We start from the raw sequence: 12,251 nt of genomic DNA, 5'->3' as shown, positions 1-12,251 counted from the left end.
TGCATCCCAGCCACGTGTCTCCTTGTCAGGATGGGGGGACACCAGGGGTTGCACAGGGGTTTGCTGCTCTCAATCCCCCAGAGCAGGGCTGGCTATTCAGAACATCCCTGAGCAGAGCAGCAGTGTGGAGGGCTCTGATCCCGCTCCCTGCCCGCCGTGGGGCAGCCGTGCCCAGCACTGCCAGTGCTGCAAGGGGCCTGTGGTATTTACTGAGCTTTATTAACTCCCAGCCCTGGGAGCTCCTCACCTCTTGCAGCTAATTCAGACGCCCGACTCCTGATGGAGTTGCAGTGATTGCCATTAAAAAGCTTGACATTTACCTTACAACAGTAATAAAATAATAATGCCTAATTTGGTTTATGAGTGGTATTTGCAGTGTTTCCTGTGCCTTGAGTGGGGGATATGGTGAAGATCTGCTGATCAATTATGTCTGCTAAGCAGCACTGCTGTAATTCTTTCCTGTAATCAGAACCATCTTTCAGCAGAGCTGCTCCAAAGTTTTCCTCTGAAACTCTAATTTTGACAAGAAAAGAAAATGTTTTCAAATACTTGAGTTTCCAGTGAATAACAAAAGCTTCCGAGATGGAACTTTCTGGTGGGAAGTGGAGACAGACAAGCCTGGTGCCTGCACAGATTTGCTGCATTTAGATTTCCAGAACCCCTCAGATGTTTTCAAAGGCTGCCTGCGATTGCTTTCCATTAAAAAGGGGGGTGTTTTTCTCCTCCAAATAACCTTGTCAGTATGATTCCCTTCTCTAACAGCCATCTCAAATATCAACCCCCCCAGTGTGCTTCACAGCCCGGCGCTGCTGAGGGGCTGTGGGGTGAGTGAGCAGCTCCTGCTGCTGTGGGGCCAGGGAGCCCAAACCCCTTTGCAGGGAGCAGATCCACAGCAGGGCAGCCCCCAGCACCCACACATGTACACACTGCTCTCCCCGGGCTATTCAGCATCTCCACTCCTGCCCCTCCGGGATTTACCCCTCCTTGCAGGCAGCAACATCCCAGCGCTCACAAAGCCAGTGCCAGACCTGCTAAAAGCAATTTCTTTCTCCATTTCTCATCCTGAGCAAAATTCGATGTGGATTTTCTTTTTTCGGTGCAATTTTAATTAGCGCATGATGCACTTTGGGTTTTTATTAGAGTAAACAGCTTGGAAAAAAAGTCCGTGCCAGCTCTTCTACACCAGGGAGCCTCATCCTGTTCAGACCAGAAACCTCACGCTGGATTTCTGAAAGCCTTTCTTAAGATGGGTTCATTTCCATGAAGAAACGCTACCATTTCAACAAATGGAAATTTTTGAACGTAATAAAAAAGAAAAAAAAATTAGGAAATTCCTGGCTAGGCCAACTTTGGGGTGGGGCTGTGCGCGAGAGGGAGAGCTGAGGGCTCACCCCACACATGGGCTGCACACATGGCAGACATGGGCACAGTGCATGGCCTGGCACACCCTGCTCAGGTGGGCACAGTGCATGGCCGTGGGCACAGTGCATGGCCTGGCACACTCTGCACAGGTGGGCACAGTGCATGGCCGTGGGCACACCCTGCACAGGTGGGCACAGTGCATGGCTGTGGGCACAGTGCATGGCCTGGCACACCCTGCTCAGGTGGTCACAGTGCATGGCCGTGGGCACAGTGCATGGCCTGGCACACTCTGCACAGGTGGGCACAGTGCATGGCCGTGGGCACAGTGCATGGCCGTGGGCACACCCTGCTGAGGTGGGCACAGTGCATGGCCGTGGGCACAGTGCATGGCCTGGCACACTCTGCACAGGTGGGCACAGTGCATGGCCGTGGGCACAGTGCATGGCCGTGGGCACACCCTGCTCAGGTGGGCACAGTGCATGGCCTGGCACACCCTGCTCACCTGGCTGCACACATTACACACACACCTGTGTGCACACACTGTCCCCTGCCACCCCGTGTTCCCTGCCATCCTGTGTCCCTTGCTGCATCTGTGTCCCCTGCCATGCCCATGTCCTCTGCCATCCCTGTGTCCCCTGCCATCCCATGTCCCCTGCCATGCCCGTGTCCCCTGCTATACCTGTGTCCCCCTGCCATGCCCATGTCCCCTGCCATGCCCATGTCCCCTGCCATGCAGGGACCCCTCTGGCATCTCCCGGGCTGTTCCCCCACACTCAAGGACAGTGCCGCAGTGTCCCTGTCCCCAGGCTCATGGGGCACTGTCAGTCTGGCCATGTCCAGCCATTGGCACAAGGGCCAGGCTGGGGCAGCAGCACAGGTCAGAGAGAAACCTGGCCCCGGCCGTGTGACAGCCACACCCGGCGCTGGGCACAGCTGATATTTCTGCTGTGTGTCCCTGCCGGGGGTGCCGTGGCCCTGCCTCCCCGGAGTGCAGCCCAGGCTGGTACAGCAGCACAGATCACAGCACAGGCGTGTCCCCGGCCGTGCGACAGCCATCCCACAGTGTGACAGCCACACCCGGCGGGGCCAGCGGCGCTGGGCACAGCTGATATTTCTGCTGTGTGTCCCTGCCGGGGGTGCCGTGGCCCTGCCTCCCGCGAGTGCAGCCCAGCTCGGTGACTCCCCCTCGGGCGGGCCGGCCGCTCGCACACGGAGCGCGCACACCATGGGAGGGACGGCGGGGCGCAGCCCGGAGCGCTGCCGCTTTCTGGACGTGAGTGCACGGCCGGCCTGTCCCCGGCCCCCGCGCGGCCCGAGGGGTGCCGTCCCTGCTGCCGGGACCCTCGGCACAGCCCGGCCATCGCCGCTTTCCCTTCCGCAGGCAGAAGCGGCCAAGGCGCGGGAGAAGGGCTGCCCCAGGTACCAGCTCTGCGGACTGCTCTTCGGCCTGCTGCTCCTCTCCCTCATCCTGATATTTTTTGGTGTCAGGTACCTCTGGAACCCAGCGCCCAGAAAAGTAAGTAAAAACTCTTTGATCCGGCGTTTCAGAGCGTCGCTGCCCCAGACAGAGCTGTCCCCCTCCCCTTGGCTCGCTGAAACTTTTAACAACTCTCCAAAACCCAGGCAGGCAACTTCACAAAATGCATTTTATCTCAGACCACAGGTATTCGGGGGACTTTTAAAAATCTTTGTATTATTCATAACTAGCTTTTACTTTATGCAGGCTGGTTTTCTCCCCCGTCACCGCGCTCTGTCCCCAGTTGACAATTACGGGGGATGGGAGCTACGCCATGAAGAGTTAAAGTTTCTCTTATTTCACCGGCAGCAAATTTTATGACAAGTAAGAAAATATTTTCCATTTCATTTCAATTATCTTGCCAGAAACCGGTGGAAAAGTCATTATGCCACCGCATAAAGAGGAGAGAAAGCCAGGACGCAGCGGTGATTGATTGTCATGGATTATATTTCTTACTTTAATGTGTCTGCAATGTGAGGGACGGTGAGACGGATTAGCTTCTGCAGGAGCCTGTGCTAACAGGATTGGGCTCCTTTATCCCCAGCTGCAGCCCAGCGCTGTGTGAGCTCTGTCGGGGCGGCAGCAGGGCTGTGCCTCCCCAGCCGTCTCTGCCCGCTGCTGCCCGGCATCCTGGCGCTGCTGCCAGAGCCCTTTTATCCCACAGCCCAAGGGAACCCTTTAACCTTGAAACCCACAGCCTGCCTGCTGCCCCTCATCCTCCCTTCCTTCCAATCTCCCTGCTCATCCAGCAGGCCCCGCTTTGCACCCCGCCACCAGTGGGGTTTGCTGGCTCTCAAGAACATCTCCAAATTCCTGTGCACAGCCCAGGCAGCCTCTTTCCCACGCTGGCATCTCCGCTCTGCTCCCTGCACTGTCCTGGAGCTGCTCCAGCCGGGCCAGGCCGCCCTCCTGCTGGGCAAAGGAAGCACCCTGCTCGCTGGAAACTTTATCTTCTTATCAGCAAATAGAAATAAATACCCCCTGAAAGAAAAGGAAAAACAATAAAAGCCATATGTTCCTCCAGAATCCTGCCAAGACCATTATAAAGTCTCTACTGTTCCTAGAAAAACAGGGGTCATGCCAGCCGTGAGGGGAAGAGGCTGTTAACCCCTGCAGGGGCGGTTTTCTCCAAGCAGAGACAATGCCACAGCCTCAGCAGGGACATCCAGAGGCCTGGGTGTCCTCACCGGTGGAGGATGGAGTCCATGCAGCACTCCCCAACAGCCGATGGGCAGGGAAGCAGCGTGTGAGGTCAGGAGAGAGCAGAGCTGCTCCTGCAGCGGAGATGCACACAGACACTCCCAGCGCCCGGCACTGCCCCGTCCCTGTGGCTTCTCCAGCTGGCCCGGGAGTCCTCAGGACAAACAGGCTGGAGGGGACTGGAAGTTGGTAACGCTCAAAGATATCAGCCAAGGGGAATTAAACTCTTTAAAGAACATGAAACCCTTCAAGCTTCCTTCATGTAACTGGAGAGTGGAAGAAAGCTTGAAAGAAGAGTTGTTCCTCTGAGGGGTGGCCTTGGACACGGCTCTGCCCTCTGCACAGCAGCCTCGTCCCAGCCAGCACAGCTGATGATTCAGCTAACGAGGGGCTCATCACAGCCTCGCAGAGGGACATATTTCAACCATTCAGCAGCAAGTGTCATCTTTAGCCCTATAAAACATCTCATAGCTCTCTGAGCAGCACAGGGCTGGCAAAGCCCAAGTGGCTTAGCTGGCTGCTGTGCTGGCCAAAGTCATTCTCTGTAAATGGAGAGGCACTTGAAGGTAAGGTGCCACCCGGGATCCTGCCCTCCTTGAAGTGATTTATGGCACTGTGTGCATTTTGTCAGTCAAAACCAGCGACCTTCCACCCATTTTAAGCTTCAGACTGTTTCACCATATAATGAAATCCATGGAGAGCTGTATATCTTCACAAAGTCTTCCTGCAGACCATCAGGAGATGTCCGTGGCTGCCAAGGCACACATCCCTCCTCTAACCTCTGAGCAGAATGTTCCCATCAGCTCCCATCTGCACAGGCAGTTCTGCACCCAGGTGGGGGCCAAACAGGTGATACCAATGCTGGGAGCACTGCTCAGGGGCTCTGAACCCCGAGGGGAGGGATGTGCAGCCACCAGGGACTGTGAACGGGGGCTGGCACTGAGGGCAGAGCTCCTGCCCCTCACCAGTGGGGCCAGCATGTTCCAGCCCTGCTTCATGGCCATGGGATGAACAGGGCTCTTCCCTCGCTGTGTGTCCATGTCTGCTCCATCTCTGCTCCATCTCCTGCCCTGCTTCATGGCCATGCCATGGGATGAGCAGGGCTCTCCCATCGCTGTGTCTCCATCTCTGCTCCATCTCCTGCCCTGCTTCATGGCCATGCCATGGGATGAACAGGGCTCTCCCATCGCTGTGTCTCCATCTCTGCTCCATCTCCTGCCCTGCTTCATGGCCATGCCATGGGATGAGCAGGGCTCTCCCATCGCTGTGTCTCCATCTCTGCTCCATCTCCTGCCCTGCTTCATGGCCATGCCGTGGGATGAACAGGGCTCTCCCATCGCTGTGTCTCCATCTCTTCTCCCTGCCCCATGGGCTTGAGGGGATTTGCAGAATCCCTTTGACTTCCCCGCGGCACCGTGGGATCTGGGAAACGAGGCTCCCCAGGGCCCGGCAGCTCTCGTTTTTTCTCAGGATCGTTTTTGTGCTTCAAAGAGCATCTGCCATCCCTCATCCTGGCAGGGTCAGGCATCCGCAGGGACCGAGGGCTGCCGGAGTGCGAGCGGGAGAGGGAGAGGAGAGGAGAGGAGAGGAGAGGAGAGGAGAGGAGAGGAGAGGAGAGGAGAGCACTGCTGCTGCTGCTGCTGCCGCTGCTGCCTCTGGTGCGGCTCCCCGGGGATGCGCCCGCCGGGCAGCCGGCTGCCAACGCCCCGCAGCGCTGCAGCAGCCCTCGAGGAGGTCTTTGATCCGCAGGCAGTCCTTGATCTCCTCCAGGCAGAGAGAGGCTCTTCCCTCTGCCTTTCGGGAGAAGCAGGAGGCACAGAGATGGAGCGGGTGAGCTGGGGAGGACGCGGTGCAGCAGGTGAGCCGGGGACACCGCGATGGAGCAGAGCAGCCGGGGATGCAGGGGGCAACAAGCAGACCAGGGAGAAGGAGAATAAAGTACCTGTGGATTCGGGAATTCAGTCCAGCCTGGGCTGTAACCGGGCTCATGCCACAGAGAGCACCAGCCAAGGCTGCTCTGAGGCAAAGCTCCTGCTGCAGGTGTGTGAGCAGCATCTTCTCCCAGGTGTGACACACGTCCCAGGCTTGACGCGCATTACACCCCTCACCCTGGCTGCAGCCTGCCCTTTCACACAGCCCAGGCCCTGCCTGGGAGCTGCCTCCCCTCGTGCTGTCCTGGTGATTGCTCTGGCTCGCAGCTGGGCTTGAGGGAGCAGCCAGAGCCGTGGTCACACACCCAGCACAGCCTGCCCACCCACTGGACAGCCTGTGAAACCAGACCCCTGTGTGGCTTTGGCCTCCAGGTCTATGACATGGAGCACACGTTCTTCAGCAACGGTGAGAAGAAGAAGATTGTGATGGAGATTGACCCCCTGGCCAGGACAGAGACCTTCAGCAGCGGGAATGGCAGCGAGGAGATCCTGGAGATCCATGACTTCAAAAACGTGAGTGTGGCAGCTTGTCCCTGAGGCCCTGCAGTCCTGCAGAGGGACTGATGGGCCCTGTAGGACACTGTGAAGCCCCCAGAGCAAGTCCCAGGACTATTTGTTCCTGCATCAGGGACAGCAGCACCCAGACACACTGGGGATGCTCTCAAAGGAAAGATGTGCTATCTGCATGAGCTTCCACCTGTATTTAATAGCAGTGTGGTTCAGTTCCAGTGAAATACATCCTGGAAGCAGAGCCAGTTATTGGATTTACCCTTGCAAAGGAAGGCAATGATCATCAGTCTATCTGAGCCCAGTGCATTTGTCTGTCTGGAGAGCATTAAAACCTCATGACACTGAAGAAGGCTCTCTATGAAACCTAATTAAAATTTGGAGGGAAATACCCTGTGCAGTGACATATGGCAGAGTTTTGAGCTAATAACCTAGCAGGAACTGGGGGCTGAATGTTCATAAAACCAGAACGGTCAGATGCTACTCTGCATATTTTTATTTATTATAATGAGAGCTCATGATAGTTATCAGGAAAAGAGGAGCAGAGTAAAATTTTATGACTACCCACCTTAAAATATTTGTAAAAAGCCCAGTTCTCCCAAACCATAAAATGCAATATCCCTTATGAGAACCTGTTAGTACATCTTAGCAGCGCTGCTGAACGGAACTGGCACAAAAATAGCAACAGGAAAAATATGACTAAACCTTCCTCCTCCAGCTGTGCCCTGCCTCCAGTGGGTTATCCATCCTGCTCTCTGCCCTGACTGCTTTTTGGGTGTTTGCTTTGATCCTGCAGGGAATTACCGGCATCTTCTTTGTGGGGCTTCAGAAATGTTTCATCAAAACTCAGCCCAAAGTCCTGCCTGAGACAACAGAGGCCAAGATCCCTGAGCTTGAGGTAGGTGAATGGAGCAGGGCTGCCTCTGCCCTGTGAAACCCACTGCTCTCCCTGGCATTGGGCTGCCACTCCTGCTGCCTTCCCAGAGATGTGCAATAAAGAAATAATGACTTGTGATCGCTTCATAAACTGATCTTATTTCAGAGGATTGCTTATGAAAACAAGTGAAAAGAGACGGGATTAGAAAGCAACAGACAAAAGCCTCTCAGCACAATACCAGAGATCAAGGACAATAATCCTGTTGTAGTCAAAAGGTCGTAAGGCAGCTCAGGATTAGCAGGCACCTAAAAGTCAATCAAATTGTTTTCTCCAAGATTTGAGCCTCATGTTTTCAAAGAGAATGAGGCAGAAATAAGGGATTTAAAAAGCAGCCACGTTTAAGAAATGCAAATTGAGAAAACCCTTGGCATGCAGACCTGAGGGGTGGGAAGCACCAGGCTGGGGCCACTTGCTTGTGCTGCATGGACCTCTGTCCCACTGATGTGCCTGATTGCTTCCTGCACACGTTTAGCTGCCCTGCACCCTGCTGCAAGGAGCCTTGCGTGCTGCATGGAAGAGTGTGGGCTCCATGACTGAACCCCTCCCTGACAGTGGGACCTGCAGGGACAGCAGTGTCCTTTGTCCCCAGCCCTGGAGGTGGCACAGGGCACAGCCTTCCTGCCTCCCCATTTGCAGACTGAATCCCCCCCAGGGAAGCTGCTGCAGATAAAACGCCAGCAGGACACGTGTTTGAAATGAAGCGTGGGCAGAAACATTTCCCTGAATCATGACCCAAATTCCCAGACACCGATTCTTTGATTATGCCCTAAGAAGCTCATAGATCTTCCCAGCCACCGTCGTAAAAGGGATATAACTTGCCAGGCTGCAGCAGAACATTGCCCCGGGTAGGGAGCTGAGATGTAAAAGCCAGTGAGATAAATGTAGATTTAAGCTCCAGTCATGTCTTCCTGGAGCCTGCACGCTGCCAGGTCCTGCAGGCAGCACCTCCCCGACCCTGCAGCTTCCACCAGGCTCCAAAAATGACCCAGACTGGCTCGGCTTGTGTTGGCTCCTTCCTGTGACTTCCCAAAGCCGTAAGGAAAAACTCTATAAAAGAGATATACAGCTCTGGATGCCTTCTGGAGAGAAAAACGCTTTTTGCCAGCTTGCTCTATGGGCTACCACCACCAACACAGAGAAGGTTGCCTTGGCAGGGAGCTCACGCAGACCCATCCCATAATCTTTATATATCTCCCTCCCTAAGTGCCTGCCAAAACACACCATGGACTAATGCAACGGCAGAGACATGTGGTATAAATTACGGAACACAGCCGTGCAAGGAATTTCTGTGAGGAGTAAATTAAAGTGTTCGATCAAAAAATCAGCAGCAGAAGGAGAGAGGAATTAAATCCTAGGAGCAAAGTAGAGCAGAGGTGGTTTAATCTTGTGTTTTAAATGATTAAGGGGGCTCCAAAAGGATCTTCCAGTTAGTGGGGACTGGGCAGGAAAAGGGCCTGGGGTGATGAACTAAGAGAGGAGAGAGAAGGGTGGTGAGGGCTGTCGGGGTATTGCATGTGCATCCCATGAGCACCACGAGCCAAGGCAGGTGAGGTCCAGCTGCTCTCTGGGAGGACAGAGGTGCCTCTAAGCCAAGGGCAGGTGTCTCACCACACCAGGGTAATGTCTTGCTCTTCTTCCAGGGACAGGAAATCACCACCACCTACTTTGAGCAGTCTGTGGTCTGGGTGCCTGGGGAAAAGCCCATTCAGAACAAGGAATTCCTGAGGACCTCCAAAATTTTTGACATCTGCAAAAACGTGACCATCTTCTGGATCCACCCCACGCCAATAGCAGGTACAAGGAGCCATCTCCTCCCCAAGGGCCCTGCCTGTGGCCCTCTGCCATGTCCCCCTCTGTGCCATGCTGGGAGCCCACTTTCACAGCCTTGTGTACATCTCAGGCATGAGCTCCACAGGAGATCCTGGCCAGTGTAATAGCAGGGGCTGAAGATTCTCTGCACAAAGCACTTGTCTCTGCCAGCTCCCCGCCGCCCTGCACTTTGCAGAGTGCCCACCCTCCTCATAACAAGGGAGAGAAAAAAAATAATCCCTTGTACCTGCAAAGAAAGCAGCACTGCTGGAAACTGGGACGCCCAATTCCTCGTCCCCACATGAACATCAGAGTGTGAGCAGACATCTGCATCTAAATCACACGGCAGGGTTGCCACCTCCAGCTGCTCACTGCACAGCCCTCACAGAGGTTGTGGCCTCTGAGATGTGCTGCTGTAATTACCTGCTCTCTCTAACCCACTTCCAGCCCAATGAGGCACTTTAAAAGTCCCTGCTGAGCAAACTCCCTCTGCTCTGCAGCCACGGAGGCACATGGCTTGGATCACAGGTACAGGCCAGCTCACCTGTGCTCTGGAGGGCAGCTGGGCACCCCAGCTCCCCGGTGCAGGGAGGCTGGTGTCCCTGACTGCTGTCCCCTTTCTGCTTCCTTGTCCCTGCTGTTGCACCCCCCTGCAGCAGTGTCCTGGCTCAGTGAGTGCACCAAGTGGCATCCAAAGCCCTTGCCAGGACAGCAGTGCTCAAGGCTGCCTGGCACCTTCCCTACCAGAGCAAATTATTGCCTCTGTGGTTGTTTCCTAAGCTAAGAGAGCTGAAACTGGGCATGATGTGCCCCAAATCTTGTTGCTCTGATGGGACCCTACAAACCCACCCCCCAGCAGCAGAGCCCAGCAGGAGGATGTGCTTCTGCACACCCACAGCCCCACGCAGGAGATGCCAGCAGCACCCCCCAGGGCATGGGGATGGATGGGCCACTGTCTCCCTCAGCCCTGCCCAGGCTGGGTGACAGCAGGAGGCAATGGAGCACCGCTTTGCAGTGGGCTTTTTGTGTACCTTGGCACCAAATTCTGGTAGAGACGCTCATTCTTGCTGCTGCCTTTGCCCCCTGTTCTGTGCTTATTGACAGCGACATTTGGACTCTCCCTGTAGCTCCTGAGCTGGCCAACCTCGAAGGGGCAGAAGAAGAAGAGGCTGAGCTGCAGATGGACAGCCAGAGCTGGCTGGCCGGTGGGAACGAGCACAAGGAGCTGGAGGAGAACACACGGGCAGGGCCCAAGCGTCGGGCACGGCAGCTCACCGAGGAGGACCTGCCCGTCAATGACTATGTGAGTGAGAGAATCCCACCCTGGGCTGCCCTACGTGAGTGAGGGAGGGAGTGAGGGAGTGAGTGAGTCCCACCCTGGGCTGCCCTGCCTGAGCGAGGGACCCACCCTGGGCTGCCCTGCCCACCGTGTGCCCCAGCTTGTGCTCCTTGGGATGACGATGCCCTGTGCATGCCCTGGGGTGTCTCCACGGCCCCGGGGAGCCCTGCTCCTCCCCTGGGGTTGTCCTGTCCCCTCTCCCGGGTGCCTCAGCCCCGCAGCCCCCTCTGACCGCGTCTCTTGCCGGCAGTCGGAGAACGGGCTGGAGTTCCACCCGCTGTGGGATGAGCGGGGCTACTGCTGTGCCCGGTGCCGCCGTGCCCACCGCTACTGCCGGCGGGTGTGCGAGCCGCTGCTGGGCTACCACCCGTACCCGTACTGCTACCAGGGCGGCAGGGTCATCTGCCGGGTCATCATGCCCTGCAACTGGTGGATCGCGCGCATGCTGGGCAGGGTGTAGCGGGGCACGGTGTAACCGGGCAGGGTGTAACCGGGCAGGGTGTAGCGGGGCCGTGCCCAATGCTGGGCAGGGTGTAGCCGGGCCGTGCCCGCTGCCCGCCTCCAGGAGCCGCTGGCACGCCGACAGCGCCGCGGGGCGCTGCCCAGCCGGTGACCCTGTGCCCCCGCCCGGCCGGTGCCCGGTGATCCCGCACCCCTGCCCGGTGATTCTCCAGCCCTGCCCGGGCAGTGCCCGGTGATCCCGCACCCCTGCCCGGTGATTCTCCAGCCCTGCCCGGCCGGTGCCCGGTGATCCCGCACCCCTGCCAGCTGGTGCCCGGTGATCCCGCATCCTGCGCTGCCCCCGCGGGGCTGCGGGAGCCAGGCTGGGCAGCAAGAGGCAAACAATAAACGTCCTGTATGAGCGATTGCAAAGAGAACTAAAGTCCTTTAGTGTCAGTGTGGTGCTCGATGGGTCTGCGAAGGGATCTGATGGCGGGGCTGCCCCCGGGAGCATCCAGAGCTCAGTGCGGGCGCTGCAGCCTGCGGAGGGCCCTGGTGCTGCCGGGGCTGCTCAGCGTGGCCCGACCTGTTCCAGCCTGCTCCAACGGGCTCGGTTCAGCTGCTGACACCCAGGGGTGCCACCAGCACGGGCACAGGGAGCTGGCACAAGGAGCTCCCTGAGGAACCGAGCAGCCAAAGTCACAGCAAGTCCACTCCTATGGAGGACCCCAGGTGCCACCAGCTGTCCCCAGCCCTGTCACCGACAAATGGGCGAAGCCTGAGCTGCGGGAGGGAAGGAGTAAGTCCTGAGCACTGCAGCTGCCCTGAGCAGGACAGTGCCTGCCAAAGGGCTGAAGGCTTTCCCCAAAACCCCTGTGCACCCTGGGCACATTTCTGCCCATGACCCTGGGCTCATGCCAAAGCCAGGTCCCAGATGTCACCCCAGGGGCCAGCTGCTGCTGAGGAGCTCTGACACCCTGCAGGTGTCACCAGGAGCTCTGGCACCCTCAGTGTCACCAGGGGAGCACGCTGCCGTGGCTGGAATGTGCAGACAGAGCAGGGAACGGGGACAGGTGCCAGGTGTGGCATCCCCAGGGCTGCCAGACCCCCCTCACCTCCCCGCAGCCAATCTCCAGCCCAGCTCCCAGCTCCGACACATTGTGCCTCACATCCCGCGCCAGGAGGCTCAGCCAGCCAGGAGCTGACAGC

General features: G+C 57.2%; 1 protein-coding gene across 1 annotated transcript; it reads left to right on the top strand.

Moving 5' to 3' along the window:
- The first annotated feature begins 2,559 nt into the window (after nt 1-2,559).
- On the top strand, nt 2,560-11,439 carry TNMD (tenomodulin). Its single transcript, XM_059483148.1, has 7 exons — nt 2,560-2,635; nt 2,744-2,878; nt 6,382-6,522; nt 7,313-7,414; nt 9,094-9,247; nt 10,390-10,565; nt 10,852-11,439. The coding sequence occupies exons 1-7, from the start codon at nt 2,588-2,590 to the stop codon at nt 11,059-11,061; spliced, it is 966 nt and encodes a 321-aa protein (XP_059339131.1). The 5' UTR covers nt 2,560-2,587; the 3' UTR covers nt 11,062-11,439.
- Nucleotides 11,440-12,251: the final 812 nt, after the last annotated feature.

This window comes from Ammospiza nelsoni, chromosome 15, assembly GCF_027579445.1.
Source record: "Ammospiza nelsoni isolate bAmmNel1 chromosome 15, bAmmNel1.pri, whole genome shotgun sequence".
In the NCBI taxonomy this organism is placed as follows: Eukaryota; Metazoa; Chordata; class Aves; order Passeriformes; family Passerellidae; genus Ammospiza; species Ammospiza nelsoni.
The sequence above is the reverse complement of the archived record's forward strand: the minus strand, read 5'-3'. Positions and strand labels throughout refer to the sequence as shown.

Excerpts from the sequence above, each read along its gene's own strand:
- TNMD (XM_059483148.1), top strand. The coding sequence starts at position 2,588 with ATGGGAGGGACGGCGGGGCGCAGCCCGGAGCGCTGCCGCTTTCTGGAC. Across the intron at positions 2,879-6,381 it reads GGAACCCAGCGCCCAGAAAA|GTCTATGACATGGAGCACAC; the intron begins GTAAGTAAAAAC and ends TTTGGCCTCCAG. Across the intron at positions 9,248-10,389 it reads CCACCCCACGCCAATAGCAG|CTCCTGAGCTGGCCAACCTC; the intron begins GTACAAGGAGCC and ends CTCTCCCTGTAG.